Genomic DNA, 19,858 nt, shown 5'->3' with positions numbered 1-19,858 from the left:
ACAACATCGTCGTCATCTTCTTTGATGATATCTTAATGTATTCCAAGAATCAAGAAGACCATGAACCACATCTACTACGAACAGTTCTTGAAACAATGAGGGCCCACAAACTGTATGATAAAAGAAGAAATGTGCTTTCTTGAAGAAGCAGGTTGAATATCTAGGATTCATGGTATCGGCAAATGGCATTTCAGTGGATCTTGCCAAGGTCTAAGATGTATAAGACTGGCTACCCCCAACAACGATCAAGGAAGTGCGAAGCTTTTTGGGGCTAACGGGCTAGTATAGAGTCTTCATTAAAGACTATGCCTCAATCGTCACGCACCTCTCACCGACCTTCTCAAAAAGCAAGTCTCCATTACATGGATGTCCACTAAATAATCTAGCTTTGAGAAGCTTAAGCAAAGCTTGGTAATCACCCCTATATTAAAGCTACCCAACCTTAGTAAAGAATTCGAAGTCATAATTGACGCAAGATCTCTTGCTTTGGTTGTGTGCTTATGCAGGAAGGACATCCAATCGCCTATGCTTCAAGTAAATTAAAGATACTATGCCACATATGATCTAGAATTACTTGATGTAATTCATGCCTTTAAACTATGGAGACATTACTTACTTAGTAATAGGTCTTCTCTAGTCTCACCAATGATGCCTTTAAACTATGGAGACATTACATGCTTAGTAATAGATTTTCTCTAGTCTCACTATAATTCATGCCTTTAAACTATGTAGACATTACCTTCATAGTAATAGGTTTTATCTAGTCTCTTGAAGAATATGCAGGATGTTTTTCCAAAATACATGGCAGAGTTCCCACCAACAAGGGAAGTAAATCACCAAATTCAACTCATTCTAGGCGTTGCCCCCATCACCAAACAACCTTACCAAATGTCAATTCCTGAAGCCATTGAGCTGAAAGAACAACTCAAGCAGCTATTAGACCAAGGATACATCCGACCAAGTAATTCACCATGGGGAGCCCTAGTTTTATTTCAAAAAAAGAAAGACACGACACTCTTCCTTTGTATCAATTACCATGGATTAAACCATGTAACATTGAAAAACAAATATCCAATCCCCAAGATAGTCGAGTTGCTTGATTGACTCCATGGAGCAAAGGTCTTTTTAAAGATTGATCCCAGATCAGGATATTGTCAAATAAGAATTAGGGAGGAAGATATCCCTAAACCTGCTTTTAACACACGGTACGATTATTATGAGTTTATTATGATGCCATTTGAGTTAACAAATGCTCATGCCACCTTCAATAGGTTGATGCGATAAAATTTTCAAACCTACCTTGACGACTTCGTCGTCATCATCTTTGATGATATCTTAATGTATTCCAAGAATCAAGAAGACCATGAACCACATCTACTACGAATAGTTCTTGAAACAATGAGGGCCCACAAACTATATGCTAAAAGAAGAAATGTGCTTTCTTGAAGAAACAGATTGAATCTCTAGGATTCATAGTATCGGCAGATGGCATTTCAGTGGATCCTGCCAAGGTCTAAGATGTACAAGATTGGTCACCCCCAACAACGGTCAAGGAAGTGCGAAGCTTTTTAGGGCTAACGGGCTAGTATAGAGTCTTCATTAAAGACTATGCCTCAATCGTTGGATACCTCTCACCGACCTTCTCAAAAATAAGGTCTCCATTACATGGATGCCTGCTGAACAATCTAGCTTTGAGAAGCTTAAGAAAAGTTTGGTAACTGTCCCTATCTTAAAGCTACCCGACCTTAGTAAAGAATTCGAAGTCATAATTGACACAAGCTCTCTTGCTTTGGGTTGTGTACTTATGCAGGAAGGACATCTAGTAGCCTATGCTTCAAGTGAATTAAAGATACTATGCCACATATGATCTAGAATTACTTGATGTAATTCATGCATTGAAACTATGGAGACATTACCTGCTAAGTAATAGGTTTTCTCTAATCTCATTGATCATAAAATCCTAAAGTGAATTTTTACTCAGTCAAATCTCAATACGAGAAAACGCCGATGGGTCGAGACCTTGCAAGAAATTGACTTTGAAATCAAGTATAGACTAGGCAAGGAGAATGTGATTGCAAATGCCCTAAGCCATAAATCATTCCTTAATGCTCTAATCCTAGAAGAACCCTCTAGGGTTGGAACTCTTGCCACAACGATTTCGATGCCCAATAACCCTCTCATAGAAATGGCTAAAGAAGAGGTAGCAAAGGATCCAAGCTATCAAAATTTGTTAAGAGAAATTTTTGTCAAGGATTCAAATCCAAAACTAAAGACTAAGTATTAGGATTTTTCCATAAATGAGGAGCTTGCCTATTACAAGACAAGACTATGTATTCTTGCAAGTCAGGAACTCAAAAGGAAAATACTCTGGTTATGTTAAGACTCTTAATACAGTCAGAAGAAGCTTCTTCTGGGAAAGACTCAAGGGTGATGTACTCAAGTATGTTATCGAATGCCTAAACTGCCAATGAATTAAGGCTAGAGCATGTCAAGATGCCAGGAAAGCTCCAGCCACTTGACATCCCTCATATGAAATGGGAGTATATCATCATGGACTTCATAGTTGGATTAACCCCAGTACAAGGAGGATATAACTCTATATTGGTAGTCATTGATATGCTAACAAAAGTTACACACCTTATTCCTGTAAAAACCAATTACAAGGCTTTTGATATCGCCAGGATTTTCATTACGGAAATTTTTAGGTTACATGGATTACCCCAAAGAATCATCAACAACCATGATGCTCTCTTCACCTCAAACTTTTGGAGGAGTTTGTTCAAAGCTCTAGGAACCCAACTTTGCTTCAATACTACTTACCATCCCCAAACCAATGGTCAAACAAAGAAGGTCAACCAAATTATTGAGGACATATTAAGAGCTTATTGTAATTGGGAACCCAAACGATGGATCCAAGGCCTACCCTTAGTTGAATTTGCCCACAATGTATTATACCATCAAAGTATTCAAATGACTCCTTTTCAGGCACTATATGGGCAAGGCTTACACCATTAATTTTTTCCGATCCTACCTACAGTTAGAAGCATCTAGGTAAATGCTAGAAGAAATGGATCAACACAAGTGAAAGCTATAAGGTAAGATATTCAAGCTGCCAAGGATCGATAGAAGGCATATGCCGACCAACGAATGCAAGAATGCATCTTCAAAGAAGGTGACATGGTTTTCCTACAAGTTCACCCAAATAAAAGTTCATTGTCTTTGGGGGAATTCAAGAAGCTAAGTCCCAGGTATTGTGGGCCATATAAGGTGCTAAAGTATCTAGAGCCAAATGCCTACAAGCTACAGCTCCCTAACAACTTGAAAGTACATAATGTATTTCATGTCAATCTATTGAAAGCATATGTCCCTAACCCAAACCGTGTACTAAATGACCAACAAATTGTAATGCCCAGTCAAGGAATCCTCGAACATTAACTAGAAAAGATACTTGACATGCGGGAGAAGACTCCTAGAAGCAAAACCCTTAGAGAATATCTTGTCCAGTGGAAAGACTACCCTGAAGAGGATGCCACTTGGATTGACCATGAGTCACTATGTAACCAATATCCCCAATTTCATTCGAGATGAGGACATCTCGATTCCTCTTAGGGGGAGAGGATGTAATATCCAGACTTTGATTTAAAATCTTCTCGATTCTCGCAAAATGGACTTGAAGAACTCTAAAAATCATTAAATAGAGAAGATCTCGACCAAAAAGACTCGAGGATTGTAACCCAACATTTTTTCAGATTGATAAGGACTGTAGCCACTTGTTCATGGAAGTTACCGCGTGAACGAGAGTTATGAGCCATACTAGTCATTAGTGTCAGTGTCCATAGTATGGATGGTCCAAAAATACTAGATTTTTAGACAAAACTAGCATATCTTTTATATTTTAGATATTATTTATTGTAAATATCTTAAAAAGCTATGGAAACTTCTAAAATGGGGTGTCATGCAAAAAAAAAGTAAGTGGATTTTTCAGCCAGTTTTGGAGATTTGGTGCAAAAAGAAGGATAGGCAAAATCATGCGCATCGTGATTGTAGCTTACAGATAGCAAACAGCACTCCGAACGGGAAGAAGAAGAAGGAGTGATCTAGAAGAATTTTGACCAGGTGTTTTATGATTTCACCCCCCTTTCGGAGCCAACAGAACCATCTGATTGCATCTTGGAAGCTTCAAATTGCTGATTTTTCCAAGATCCCCTCCATAAAGAGCTCTTGTTCTTAGCCACAACCCTTCTTCTCTAATTTAACTATAAATAAGAGGAATGGGGAGTCATTGAGAGCAGTCAGAGCAAGAGGGGAGAGACCCTTCTCAGGAGTATAGAGCAAGAGGGTGTGGGCCAAGAAAAACGTGAGCACGAGAATTCATCGTCAAGAAGACAAAGAGGATACTCCGCGAGCTATCGAATTCAATTCCTCCATCTCTTCTATCCTATTTTCCCCTATGGAATCAAGACTCTTCTTGATTTCTCAAAATTCTTGGTGATCGCTTTTTTCCCCCTGTCAATCAAAATTCTGTCAATCTAATTACCCCCAAGCTCCTTTGCCAAATTCCCCTTTTGGCAATCTCACAATTAAAGACCATGGCCTCGAATAAGAAAGCTACGAAGGTCATAGAGGCAAGAGCTGCCAATAACGTTGCATACACAATTACTACAAACGGAATGGTGAGTACAAGAATTACAAACAAAGTTGCAAATACCATCAACCAAGCACCCATTATGGATCTTCAAGTATTATTTTTCTTAAACAAAAGCAGTTAGTAGGCCTTTATCCCATGAATAGACAATAAAACCTGCATTCATAAAATAAGATTTTATTCAATTCATGCATATAATTTCTTTTATGAATTCTTAACCGCAAATTCCAAGGGGTAACTTGGGTCAGCACAAGATGAACCTAAGCGAGTACAATGAAGGTACAATGTCCCTAAAAGATTTAATATTTCTAATTTTTGTGTTGATAAAACGAAATCTCTGATAGGTAATAACGGACGCTAATCCTCAATATATAAGAGACCTTGAGATGCAATTGCCAAATGATACTATTCATAATTAAACTAACCAATATTTTCTTTTATTATGGGCAAATTTGCTTAAATTCAATCCAAACTAATCCCCAAGGAAGAGGAAGTCCAAGAAGACTATTGGAAGGTATTGCCACTTATGCTAAATTGTCTCGAAGTTATTTTGCTACTTATACTGAATTGTCTTGAAGTTATCTTGCCACTTATGCTGATTTGTCTCAAAGTTATTTTGCCACTTGTGCTAATTTGCCTTGATATTATTATTTTTTGAAAGAAAAGATTTATCTTGGAAATAAACTTGTTAAAAGTTGATGTATAATGCATTCGAAATAAGATGTTTGTGATTGTAAGTTAGGTACTGATCTTTCCTAAAATCATTAGGCTAAAGGATGGATGACTAAGTACAGATCGTTGACTGAGGCAGTATTCCGGTGAACACAAAACACCACGAGAGAGAGAGAGAGAGAGAGAGAGAGAGAGAGAGAGAGAGAGAGAGAGAGAGAGAGAGAGAGAGGAGTTGGAGAAAAAATGCAAAAAAGAGATGGAATGTACAAAAGGGAATAGCAAGAGAGTGGGAGAGAGAAAAGAGAGGAGAGTTCCAAAGGTTCCAATCTTGAACATAGGGGGGAGGAAAAAGCAAGGCAAGTGAAGTTGATGTGTGTTGCTTCACTTCCACCACAATGGTATTTTGCAATTATCATGCAAAGACGCACGAAACGACCCAACATTCCAACACTAGTACCTATATTTATGTAGGTCATTTGCTAATTTTAAGAGGGCCTACGAAATCCCATAGATGCCCATAATCTCTAATAAGACAAATGCTCTTCTCCATGATGTTTTAGAGAGAACTTATAAGAGGAAGCAAAAGATAACTCTATTTTACATGTCCAAAACTACTCATCAATCTGATTGAACTTGAAATTTACAAAAGAGGGACGACACTCTTTAACTAACATAGATAGAGACAAACACAAGCTAGCAACATCATTTAATCAAGTTACCAATGTAGTGTCCAACTTGACATTGCATAACTCCACAAAGGTTGCCATGAGCAAAAGCACATCCATGTTCCTTCCACATACTTTTCTAGAAAAGAAAAACTCATGTATGTAAACACATAGTTGCATTTAACCAATAGTTAAAGTAGTTCACTTTAACTATTACCTTGGTAATCTTTGCATCCCATGGGAAATGAAGAGCTTCATGCAAGATTAGCTTGTTCGCCTTTTGTTCCCAAAATATTTAAACTCAATATTTTGATAATTGTCATAATTTATTTACATTGTCCTTTTGTTGTTATGCACTTAATGGTATAATGTTGAAACTATGCATCCTATGTAACTCGTGAGCGGCATCAAATTTTTGTTGATGAATTACTAATTGTTATATCATATGGTTGTTAATCATTATGTGTTAAGTTTTCAATTTAATGTTCCTTTCTAACCCTAAGTTAACAAATTAGATTATGTATAATTGTTTGGGAAACCCCATTTAGTTTTTATTTGATACATACTTGATCTTTTCTAAAGAAATAGATCTAATTATAGTTATCTTATTGCAACAATTCTAGTAATAGTAGGTATTTTCAAGAGTAGAATTGCTTCATCGCTCTTTAGCTCCAAGGTATGCTTATGCATTTAATTTTAGTTTGCTTTGCTATACTTAGTGTGACTTTGCTATACTTGTTGTGGTTCATTAGGCTAATAGATTTCGATCCCATGTTGTCCATGATGACATATGTCTATTTGTTGGCACCATCATTGTTTGCCATGCCATCGTCATTACATCTCTACGTGCCATCACTATCTATCTTGTTACTCTCTATTCTTCTTGTTTGTCGTCTTGCTCTCCGTATCTCCCATGTGTTCGGTAGTAGTACACATTCTCTGTGTCCTTCATGTGCTTGAAGGTAGTACATGCCCTCTGTGTTTCAAAAACATAATGTCCTTAGAAGTAGTACATGTCTCATCTCATTGATGTGGCATCCTACTATTCCTTTGGTCTTGCTATCACATTAAGTTAATTGGTTAGCAAGGTAGAACCTACTAGGCAAGGTGGTCGTATGCTACATGGGCTATAGTCATATGCCATGAGTGTGAGCAATCGTGATATGAGTTGCTTGTAGGTGAGATTATCTCAACAGTTGTGAGCTTGTTGCTCATGATGAGACGATTGAGTTCAAGGTAGAAAGTGAATCATAAGCAAGATGATGCCAATTACTTTGCACAAGAAGATGATGATTGATCCGACCTCCTAAAGTTAATTAATTAGTTAGTTAAATTAATTAAGTATAGCAAGGTAGTAAGTTAATTGGGTAGTTCAATTAGTATAAGATAAATAGTTAGTATAAATTGAGGTAATTGATAAGTGTTAATTGATTAGTTAAGTTACTTAGGTAGTTATCGATTAGTTAATTGGTTGGAGTGCTTAATTGATTTTAGTTAATTACATATGTAAACTAGGTACTAGCTAAACTGATTCAGATATAATGGGAATAACATAGCTAATGCAGTTTTAATATAGCATACTAATATAGTTAAATACTTAGAGATGGCTATTGTTGTAGTTAATTGCATAATTACTTAGAGAGAGAGAGTGTGTGTGTAGCTAGTATATATTGTAGTTAATAACTCATAAGCTAATTACTTATAGTATTGCAAGCAAGAAATAGAGACAAAGAGAGTACGCATGTGTGTGTGTGTGTGTGTTAATTAGGTACTTTAGTTAGTTAGTTAGGTTAATTAGGCAATTAATTAAGTATAAGTCAAGTGGTTGATATAAGTTTAGTTAATTAATTAGTTTTTATTTAATTATATATGTAAACTAGATATCATCTAACTAATTCTAATATAATAGGAATAACATATCTAATATAATTTTGATACAGTACACTATTATAGTAAAATAATTAGAGATGGCTATTGTTGTAGTTAATTAAGGAATTACTCAAAGAGAGTTTAAGTAGCTAGTGTAAATTATAAATAATAGCTAATATAGTATACTACTATATATTATAATTTATAACGAATAAGTTAATTAATTATAGTGTTGCAAGCAAGATGCAAAGACAAAGAAAGTGCACGTGTGTCCATGTGGTTGAATGCAAAATTAACAATTGTTATACTTATAATTTATCTAGTTTCCTCATTCAATTCTATCTCATTATTGTAGGCTTCACTTTAGCAAAGCCAATTGCTTATACATAGAATCTTTTACAAGGTTAGGATATACAATTTTCCCTTTTTATTATAATGAACAACCAAAAAGAGTAAATTAAAGTAAAGCAAAGTGCAAATCTTCTTGAGAGACTGGGAATGACACATTTCCCTATAATTCTAAAACAACAAAGAGACATGTGTCAACTCTTTGATGTGCTACTTGTATAACACGTTAATGCATTTTTTTGTATTACTGGTATGCTTTTATGAAGTTATAGGTTAATTCTTAACAAAAAAAAAAACAATGAAATATAAAAGCTACTACACCTTAGAATTTGATTAAGCTTTTTTTTTTTTGGGTTTTATGTTTTGCAAGATACTATTTATCAGCACAATATCTCAAGTTATATGACAAGTTTCTAGCCAAATTTAATTAGCATAAAGAACTTGTGAGTAATTAAAATCATTCAAAAGATTCTTTAAAAATCATATAATTTATTCAAACATAGAGATTGAGATGTAAAACTATAGTTAATCATATATTTGTATTGTTGTTATGAATAAATATACGTTCTTATGCTAATAGATTATAGATTAGTAATGCACTCCATGCAGATGCCAAGTCATATGGCCTCATTAAAATCTTACAAGAAAAGAAAAACTAAAGCTTTAGGGAAAATATCACTAAAATCGTGTGTCCCAAGTTGGTATGATATATATAAATTAGAATAAACTTGAGCAACCAAATGTGCAATTGTCTTTGATACACTAACAATATGCGAGAAACTTGCAGAGTAATGATGATGTAACATCAGAATACTGTCTCACAAGGGAGTGATAGATATGCAAAACAAATGCAAGTTTCGACAGCTTTGTCAAACACAACCCTTAGCCTTGCAAGGCAACAACACAGGATCGGACCGTATTGCACACGCGGTTATCGTATTGCGAGACTATACAAGAACACACACGTGACACAATATCATTGGGTGAGTGGAACTGCACATGTCCAGCTGGGTTTTGCTTCCCTTTGGTCACAAAGTGAGAAGTGAGCCAAGTCTCTAGAGTCTACACTTGACACTTGGAAGGTTCCGGAAGCAAGTTCCGGAAGGGACGAGCATTTGAGTAATTTTTTTTCCTGAAATTCTTAGAACCAGAAAATCGAGAAGGAGAGGCCGCCATGGCAGCTAAGCGTCCTCCCATACCCGATGATACGGTGTTTTTCTCTCTTTACCCGATTCTCCAGCCGGAGCACCACGGCGACCGCGAGAACGACGAAGCCGCCACTGAGACGAAGCTCCTGCGCCTGCGAACAGAGTGCCTGGATGTCGTTCTCCCCCTCGTTAAAGACTACATCTGGCAGCACCAGCCTTTCGACCTGTCTGTCTCCGATGGCAGCAGGCGATGCCCTTGCATCATCCCGCCACACCTCGATGACGAGACCGATGTTCCATCCAAGCTTGTAGTGCCCGCCTCTTGCCCCCATCTTCATGGCAAGCTCAAATATGGTGATAACATCGAGGACGAATGGTTTGTGGTCTACCTCTTGTTCGCCATTTCGCGCAGTTTGCAGAACCTGGCTATCCGTGTCTGGGATACGGATGGGGAGTTCTTGCTTATAGAAGCGGCATATTCGATTCCACGCTGGTTGAAGCCAGAAAACAGCTGGAATAGGGTTTTTGTCTGGCGGGGCCAGATTCATATCCTCCCATTGCCTTCCACTCCAGCTGAGGTCTATCAACTCCCTGTTCGACCATCCATCAATGATGCCATCAGAATATTGGGGAGTGGGAGTATGCGCACTGTGGCAAGCGATGCTGTCCAGCAAGCAATCCTGCGAAGGTTGCAAACATATGGTCCTAATTCAAAAAATAACATGCACAATGCAGTTTGCAAAGTTCCTCTGGCCATTGCACAGATTCTGAAACATGAGCCTCAACTTGTGGCACTGGCGGTGGCAGCGTTTTATGACCGGGACCTTGATTCTATGAAAGCTGCTTCACAAATGCGACAGTTTCTGCCTGAGGGTGATCAAGTGAAGATGGTGGATGTGGTTGTGCACATGTCGAGGGCCATGTATGCACAGCTCACACAACAAGTTTTCCAGGCCCCTCGGTGTTATCCAATGCCTCCTTTTTCTGATCCTCATTACAAAGAAGCAGAGTTGGGCTTAAAGCTGACTTGTGGCTTTGAGATGATGTACTGGGATTGTGTTGCTACAGATTCACAGATTCACGATGGAACACCATGGGTTCACAACAAGGACATGGCTTGGCAAGCTTTTCAAGCCAGCTTGCAGCAATCTGGCTATTTTAAGGGCCTTCTTGAGGGCTCAAAGGAGTATATCGAATTGTTGAACCGGGCCATGGAACACTATAAGAAAACAGACTTGTTTTCAAGATCAAGGTACTGTTCTCTAGAGTGTCTATGGTTTCCAACATACTGTTGCAGGTCATTCATGTCTTTATTTCCTTATGTGCCTGGTAGAGTAGTCGTCTGGTTTATCACTGCTTTTACATTTCACATTTCTAGGATCAAATTGTTAGAAGCAAACCAAGAGGTTATATTGTGTTTGTACAAGTCCAGGTGTCGAGTGATCTGTAGTGGAAGGAAAAAGAGAGAGACCTCGACACAATATCTATACAAACACTACATGTAAACACACACACACATTGGTCTATTGAGTCACTTAACTTAGGGTTTCTCACCACTAATTAAGTCTACTTAAACCAGCCCCAAAAAGTAATTAGTACTATTTTATATAAAATAAGTGGCTTGTTTTTGGCAGTCGGACAAATGCACCCCCAATCTATAATGTTAGGCCATCCATAATCCCTTGTTCCACCAGTCAGTCAGTCTTCAGCACTCTCACCCTCTCACTGCTGCCCGCAACCCTTCTCAGGAACATGGCCGATTCGTGGTGGCCTCTTTGAGTGCTGACCTGCTGTCCATGTGGTCTTCGACAGCAAGTGACCTGATCAGGAGCTCTCCTTCAGCATCAACATCATCTTCTATATTTCACCCTGCTGCGCACGACCATTGTCTGCCTTGGTGACCTGTTTCCAATCGCATCCTCAGCTTTGTGATCATCCAGCAGCCATTCAACATCAAAGACCTTTTGTTTTGCCTGCTATACAGGCCACTCATCATCTCAGCACACTCTTGTAGCAGTTGTTTTCATCACCAACATCTGCATTTGCTGTTGGAGGTTATCTACATGCTGCCATAGTTGTGCTTTCTGGAGAGGCAGGCTGACCTGCTGTTTGCTCATTCTGCTTTTTTTATTCAGAGTGCTGATGACATCATTGGATTAGCTACATCTATGTGTTGCTGCCCTTGGACTATGTATACTACTGCCACCTACATTTGACATGACTGGACATATGTGGGCTGCTGCTGCTGTGTTTCGGGATTTGTCTTGAGTATGATACACTCCGATATCATCTTCAGGCACCTTTGTCCCAATCATAAGATACATGGAGGTATGAGGGGCCCTTTGATCATATCATCATCTTCATTATCATTCATTCACTATCATTCAACATTCTATAGATTGTGTTCTCTGCATTGTCATATGCTTTGCGTTTTGTATGTTCTCCATACCATTTCTTTACATGGTATTCAAGCAAAGATGTGCTAAGAGCTTAAGATCATCACTCTTCGTGTTAAGCAAAAACCTTGACATTCTAGAGGACACAAAAACACCTTAGATGTCTTTCACATCTTCATCAAAGCAATCCCCTTGGGACTCAAAAGCCTATGACATCATCTCCAAGTGATTTCTTAATTTTCTCCCAAGGTCATAAGAGCTTTCACTAGAAGAAAAGTAAAATGTATATTTTCATAGGAGAAATGCGAGCTTGCTTGAGTTAGACATCAAAGTGCTCGACATGGAGTGAGCCCCTATACTTGTAATCCACATCACACAGCATCTTTGGCGTATCATTCCACTAAATAGCTTTACGATTGTGAAGGATCTTACATATTAGTTGGAGATCTATGTTGGTGTGGACCAAACCCCCATCTAAAATGGGATATGCCAATTTGGGAAACATGGGTTGCCCAATGGCAACTGTTTCATCAGTTACATTGCAAGGTATGTATGATATAATGTTTCAAGTTTCTCTTTTGTACTCCCTTTTGAAAATGTTGGTTATGGATGTAAGTTATCATGAAGATCCAAACCCCTACCGATATGTAAATGCAAGAAGAGGGGATTATAGAAGGTGGTTAGGTAATACCTTTGTGCCACATGCTAATTTCAATGAATTTGCTTTCGGTACTTCATCTTCATTCAATCAAAATCTATCTTAAAAAGTTGAATTTCCATCCACCTGAGTCATTCAAGAAATTTCACTCTTCCTTACCACACTTCACCACATGAGGGGTACCACACCATTAGGCACATATATCATAGGTCAAAATTCTATCTTTGGTTGGGTGGTATCTGTGCAAAAATGGTGGGAGTGTGATTGGCCCTAGGATTGGAAATAGGGTGATAAAATGTCCCTAAGAAAAATAGATACTATCAGACCAAAGGTCTAGCATTTTGATGACGAGCATCACTCAAAGGAAAAGGGTAGTTTACTCTATTGAAATCTCCATCCTCTTACTTACCTAGGAACTTTAGCACAGCAAGAAAGAGCAATTTTACCCCTTCTCCTCAGCGGAGAGATCCAGTGTGCAGCTAGAAGCGGTTGAGTCCAGTTTTCTAAGAGATCTTGTAGCCTTGAGGATAGTGGGACATTGCACCTTTTAAGCTGAATAAGGTGCACTACACATTGGAACGTCAGTAGCTCCTTGAATAGACCAAAACTCAAATGCACTTGTGTTTTAGTGTCCCATAATCAAACTCCCTTGTTTTTTGGTTGGTTCCTCATTGATAAATAGTGTCTACTAGGTCACTTGCATCCCTTTTTTTGTAGCTTGTCCCAGCTCCCAACCTCCTGGTAAAATTGGGTGCTGTGAGAGTGTGCAATCATTCGCACCACGGGTTGTGCTTGCTTCGTGGTTCCCTTGTTCTATTCTTGTAGCCTTGCATTTTGTGTATCCTTTTGGTTCCTTGTGTTGTTTCCTACCACCAGTGTTTGAGTGTGCTTGGTTGGCCAGAAGGTCCTTTGTAAGTATATCAATTCATTAATTCAAAAATCTCCGCGAGAGAGAGAGAGAGAGAGAGAGAGAGAGAGAGAGAGAGAGAGTGGGCGCCTGTGCATGTGCGTGTTTTGGGGGGGGGGGGTGCATGCTCTTGCACAAGAGGAAGGGAGGGAGGACTAATATACAAGTGTTTAGTTACCGTTTCTAATTTTCTCTGTGGGGGATATCTTCTATCAAAGCAACTCTATTGTGCACTGCAACCATTCAGAAATGGTGGTTGAATGATGACCCACACCAGGCTAATATATAAAGGGGACCAGCCTCCCATCACGGGTGTTGGGGGTGAGTATTTTATGTCAGAAAATAGTGGTTGAAGGGCTCTCTCTACTGTACACTCAGTAATACATACGCACTGGTTTTACAAGATGTGTGTGTATATTGTGATTGCAGTGAAGTCACCTTAGCTTTGGAAGAATAAGGTTTAGTGCTGGAATGGTCTTATCCAATCTAATCATTCTCTGATGAAAATATTCTATTTTTAACTTTTGCAGCACAGCCATGAATGCACCCCTGCAACGTATAAAGGAGATAATGGCTTTGCCGCATTCAGTGAATGACTTTGTGGCTTTAGAGTATCTGAAAAGTGATGACGACTCTTGGCTGTACAGTGGAGAAGATGAACTCAGAAATGCTCTGTTTGAAAGGCAGAAGGAAATGGATGCTTATAAGTCAAAGAAAGCCTTGCGCAAGAAAGCTCTAGCAAAAACTGGAGATGTTTATTCACATGGTGAAACTGAAGCATTCAGGCCAGAGAATGTAGCAAGGAGCATGCACTCTTTTATAAACAAGGTCTCAAGTTTTGAGGGAGCAGAATTGCCGGATAATATGTACGTAGGCACAAACTTTATCTATATCTGTTCTTTTCTTCTTGTTTTCTGTCAGTTTTAATCCTGCTGTTAAATATCCTTTTAAGTGGGTTAATCCAAATGCTTTCACATGTGTAACTTCTTGCTTTAAATTGGAATTCTTTGTGCTCAGATTCTGTACTGGTTTTACCAAAACCATTGCTGGGTAAATTTGTTGACAAAATTTCACTACAGAACGATTTGCTCAAGCTTAAATTGCTCAGCTCATTTATCCTGATTGTATACAGAAATGAGATCAAAGGAGATGATGATTCTGTATCCATAAGAATGGGAAGGTTTTTCAAAGAGCTTAACTCCGCGTTTGGATCAGTTGCGGGGTCCTCTGAAACAGGCACATTTGAAGCACAGGATGAAGGACTGGAAGAAATGGATACCTCTTCTTCAGACATGGATTTTGGTATGTGCTACTCTTGTCTGCTTGAATGAAATGTGAAACTTCATCCATTCTCTTGAAAGCTTTCCCGTTGTGATTAAAGTTATTGGATAAAAGGTTCTGAAGCTGAAATATTGAGGTATTTATTCTGTGTTCTCATGCCGTGGTTTCAGTCCTTTGGTTAATGTATTATAGGCTATCCTCTTTATTGCATTGTCTAATAATGAATGCAGGAATGCATGAGAGCATGTAAGCGCATCTATTTGAGACATGAAGTGACCATGAAGGATGGCATGTACATCTTTTTGTCGAAGAGCTCACTGCTTGGAAATATCATGCATTAGTGATGGATCGATTTCCATGTTTCTACTTGATTTCTCACTCTTAAGCTTGTATACATGCACCCAAAATATTCACATTATTCCAGGAGTAGCATTGAAAAGAGTATTGTTATTTTCTCTTTGACAGATTATAGTGAGAATGATGAATCGGATGAAGATCAAGTAAATGCTTTGGCGAAAGATTTCTCAACCAAAGGACACAACAGGAAAAACGTGGTTTTTATGGAGGAATATTCAGAGGCACTTAGCAAGGAATTGGGTTCTTCTAGTCTCGCTAAGAGCTTCGTTCAAACAGAAAAAACTGACACAGGGGGGTCCATGGTAAGGAGTCGGGACTCTCAACCAGGCCATTATGCAGCTTCAAGCTGATGAGTTTAATTAGTCTTCTAGAGGACATATTGGGAAGGATCTTTGGATGCTTGATCTATGTTTTGTGTGTAGTTTTAACCTTTATCTTGTCATGGTGGTCACTTCAGCTGAGGTTCATTGATTAAGTTTTTCTCATATACATAGCACAGGAGATAGCTTCTGCAACTTTTCCTTTAGAGGACAGTCTTTTTTTTGTGTGCTTGTAAAGTAAGCATCCATGTGGAGTCTTTCATCTTGATAGCATACCTGAGAATGCAATTTTAAGTGTGACTTCCTGTTATTTGTCATTTTTCTTGCTAAATTAACACCAAGTGGCTGACCAGAGACGTGAGGTAATCAACCTGTCATATAAGGCATTATTAGCTTGGGTTTGGGACAGATGGCAAAGAAATTTGCCAAAGTAGACATAACCTGCAGTCAACATTGGACACGTGACCTAAGCTTCAAAAGGAAACCTCATTATTAAGCTACCTGACCTCAGAGTCACTTCTACACTAGCTTTGCTACATTTTAATCCTCCAGATGTATTGTTTTCCCTATGCTTTTTCCTATTGTAGCATTGAGGCACCAGTGTGGTGGATGTTCCAAACCTACCTTTCGTCCCTTTCTTAGCTTCTCTGTCATTTCTCTTTCATTTGCCCTTGTACAGTATGATAAAGTCATATCATCCATTTCCTTGCTCTCCACCCTACTCTCTCCCTTTCCAAATCTGCCTTTTTCTGCTTTCCCAAGTTCTTATTATTTCTATTCCATCTGTCCTTGCATGTATGGTATGATGAAGTTACTCCATTAATTTTCCTTGCTTTCCACCCTAATCTCTCTCTTTCCTTTTTCTTTTTACACTGATAAAATATACTATCTGCAGTACAGCATAATATGAGCACACATCTTTCTGGGTATACTTCATATAGCTGTGTGGGATAGGTCAACAGGAATGAAAATCCACGAAGAAAGTGCGAGTGTGGTAAAAGATACAATCTTCATTCTCAAATGAGGGAGAACATGGGGGAGAATCTTGAAAAGGAAAGGTGGAAAGGTTGAGGGCTTGGATAATTTAGCCATCCCAAATACAAGGTGAGATGATCTGCATCAAGTGCAAAATATCAACGTATCAAGTTGAGCTTCTCCGTTGACTTCAGTGCAGCTGCTCTCAGAGAATCTTGATGACTGCATCCATATCTCTCTTACGATGATTTTCATGATGAATCTTAGGATTCAGGAACTAAAGAGTTCTCTTGTGGGGAGCATAATAAAGACCATCATTAGTCCAAATGGGATATAGAGCTCTCCATATGCTGAGGTTCAGCTGTTCAGCTTTGAAGCCATTCTTTAATAGATAATGCCTAAAGTATTAAAGAGTGGAACAAGGTGGGACACATTCGTGGCCACTTTTTGATTACTTTCCCTTCCCCCCCCCCCCCCCCCCCCCCCAAAAACCCAAATTTGGCATTAGTGAGGGCACTGGATCAGGTTGAATAATGATGACAGTACCTGTAAGCTGTGATGGTGACGGAGATGGTGAGTGTGTAGCCTGCAGTCCGCGTTGGAGATGGAGAAGACTACGGCCAACTGTTGAAGCACCTGCGAGAGAGAGAAGAATAATCTGCCCAGCCACTCTGATAACCTGGCCAACTACTGAGTTGGGCAACCTGGGAAAATTGGCCAACTGCATTTAATGCAATCCAACTGCAATAAATGCAGTGGAATGATGACATGGCAGGCCAGTAAAAATTGCAGCAGTTTGGGGAGTGATCAACAGCTGGCAGGTGAGCACAAACATTGGAAATGCACACTATTTGGAGGAGAAAACATAGTCAGCTCTCCAAAATGTTATAGATTTATTCATCCCCTGGACAGGCATTGGCAGGTTACTGTTGTACAGTCAGCACTCTCAAGCACAATTACGCAATTCCCTATTTATCAGGTTAGACAGTTCTATGCAGTCTACAGGCCATTACCAATAATTTCGGGTAGTTGGGTAGGCTAGATAGGCCATGTAGGGTGCCATGTCACATGGATGTGAAATTTGTGAAATGCTTAAATCTTGCTAGTAACATTTGATTAATTTAATAATCAAATGTGCAAGATTGTAAAGCACTGCACATGGCAGTTACTTCATGGTTGATGGTCAAGGACCTCGAGGAGTTAGTGGATGTCAAAGGCAAAAGTTGTGGCAAGTTATGGTGTCAATTTTGACCCTAGGACAATTAATTGGCCATTAAGTGTTAATAGTGACACTAAGGACTAGGCATTAATTAATTAATTAATGCTAGCCTAAGGGTCAATTGAGGTTGGGGACCACTCCTGGTTGCAGTGGCCTAGCCAATTTAATTATGGATGGGACATTTAATTTTGGGCAAGGTCAGAAGGATTGAAGTTAATTTTTAAAATTAATTAATTTTAAAAATTAATTTAATGGTTGAAAAATGTTGGAAAGTGGGACTAGAAGGCTCCCACTTGGTAGAAATACCCATGCAAGTGAGAAAAACGTTTTTGGGGCTCGTGAAGAGCCATTTAGTGTATTCAGCCTGTGGGATAGAGTAAGGAGCAGCTGCTGGTTTAGTTTTCAGCCATTTGAGGACCTTGTAGGGCAAGAAACAACATGAAAAAATTGAGCAGGGCCAGGTGATTGCAGTTTTGAAGCTTCTAGGTACAGGTGACAGCAGCCAAGGATTGACAATAGCATTAGATGCTCCTCTTGGTAGCAAGGGGCATCGTTTGAGGCTGATCAAAGCAGCAGTAGTCAATTTGAGGGTTTTATTGCGATTAAAATCAAGGGTCTCTCTCTCTAGCATTCTTTCACCTTTCTTAGGTTCTCTCAGTATTTCTCAATCATTTGGAGAAAGAAGATCACAGCTAGATCAGCTGTAAACCCTAAATTTTTGCAGCGATTAGGGTTTAGCAGCCACCTTGGGACCTGTCCCAATGAGTCACGAGCATTGTACATTGAAATCAACACCTGTAATTTAAGGAATTGTTGGGGATTTCAGATGCCAGCTCCATTTGGCCAATCGTGGATCCAATTTCTACAAGTCTTGGGTGAAATTTAAGGGGTAAATTTGCTCGGAAGACTTGCTAATCGGTTTGGAAAGGGGCTTTGGGATTAGTGGAGGAGATTGTGTAATTTTGGTTGTACTCCATCCAATTGCAATATAAACTAAAGAAACATCACAAGGGGTGTGAGTCTTGGGGCCAACAGGGTGTCTACAATCCAAGATTGTCAAGGTAAAGTGTGCATTTCAGTTTATGCTCATTTATTTATTGCTATGATTAAGTGCTTAATTAGGTATTACAACCCTGTCTGAGAAGGAAGGTTGGTTTCATGCCATGTGGCAGCTCACATTCATTGCGCAATATTTCAGTATGATTTTCTTTAGTGATTGAATTTGTGTAGCAGTTGGCTAGTTTTTTGGCAGTCAACCTAATATTTTTTTTACTTTTTTCATACCCATTTATAGACAGCTTGCACCTGTCATTCTTCACTTGTCTCTTTAGGTGGAGAGAGAGAGCTGCTTGTGGAGATACATTTGACAGCCCATGTACACATCTACATTTTTCATTTCAGCATTCTTCTATTGTAGGATTTTAGGTTCTACTATCTCTTTTCTCTTTGTCTCTTCTCTCGTGCTCATTTTCTTTTGGGCTGGTCATATGCTTTTGTATTTGTTGCACTCTGACATGGTATCAAAGTAGTGTTGAAGGGCTGGTTGATTGTGGGCAGACTTGAACAGGAGATTTCAGTGTGATAAAAGTTTGCATTTTCAACGTTCGAAGGTTGAGGTAAATAGATGAAACATGGGAAAGGATTGAAGTTGCTGTTTTTTGCAGGTTTTTACTGTTTGAGGAGAGAAGAAGGTCGTATTTTCAGCCGTTTGGAGCAGATTTTGAGTTTTCATTGCCTTTGGCTATTGAAACAAGCTTGGGATGAGTAGAAGAAGCCTTAATAGGCACCCTTTGTAGAGTCAGAGGGGTTTGCTCTTGTTTTTGTGTAGGTTATTTAGGTGACAATGTTTTTTGAGATCGACATGGAGTTTCAGGCTATTATGGATGGTAAGGTCTCCATGTTACTAGCTCTTTCTTTCGATGAGAAGCTCGACGGAGAGAATTACCGTACTTGGCAAGTAATGATGCTTACCATTTTGGAGTCCTATGTTTTGGTGGAGCCTCGTGACCGAGGCTATCAACCATCCTATAGCTCATGATGTGTCTCCAAGATGCGGACGTTGAACTCATTCAAGTTGGCTTTCATACAGGAGCATGTTAATAAGCTTCGACAATTGCAAATGCAAGTCCAAAATGTAGTGAAGGTGAATACCTTAAAGGACATAGTGATAATTGTCATGGGGATGTGAAATTTTGAGATGCTTTAATCTTGCCGATAACATTTGATTTAGTTATTAATCAAATGTGCAAGTTTGTTAGTACATGTGATGTGCAAGGTAGTTATTTCATGTTTATAGGCGAAGGATCTCGAGGATGCAGTGGATGCCAAAGGCAAAAGTTGTAATAAGTTATGTCTGATTGGTACCAGGTGGTACCTGACGTTAGATATGGGTCTAGAC

The 19,858-nt window shown here is 39.0% G+C and overlaps 1 protein-coding gene across 1 annotated transcript in view; it reads left to right on the top strand.

Annotated features, from left to right (window-relative positions):
* The first annotated feature begins 9,282 nt into the window (after positions 1-9,282).
* The window catches only part of LOC148028176 (suppressor-like protein), a 35,640-nt gene continuing 25,064 nt past the window's right edge, over positions 9,283-19,858 (top strand). Inside the window, exons 1-4 of the mRNA XM_087689883.1 lie at positions 9,283-10,599; positions 13,839-14,174; positions 14,441-14,610; positions 15,055-15,248. Of these exons, the coding sequence (XP_087546009.1) occupies positions 9,374-10,599; positions 13,839-14,174; positions 14,441-14,610; positions 15,055-15,248 (1,926 nt within the window). The 5' untranslated portion in view covers positions 9,283-9,373. The remainder of the gene's footprint in view (positions 10,600-13,838; positions 14,175-14,440; positions 14,611-15,054; positions 15,249-19,858) is intronic.

This window comes from Lygodium microphyllum, chromosome 12 (assembly GCF_053477565.2).
Source record: "Lygodium microphyllum isolate KBCC chromosome 12, Lygodium_microphyllum_v1.1.10, whole genome shotgun sequence".
Taxonomy (NCBI): Eukaryota; Viridiplantae; Streptophyta; class Polypodiopsida; order Schizaeales; family Lygodiaceae; genus Lygodium; species Lygodium microphyllum.
The sequence above is the reverse complement of the archived record's forward strand: the minus strand, read 5'-3'. Positions and strand labels throughout refer to the sequence as shown.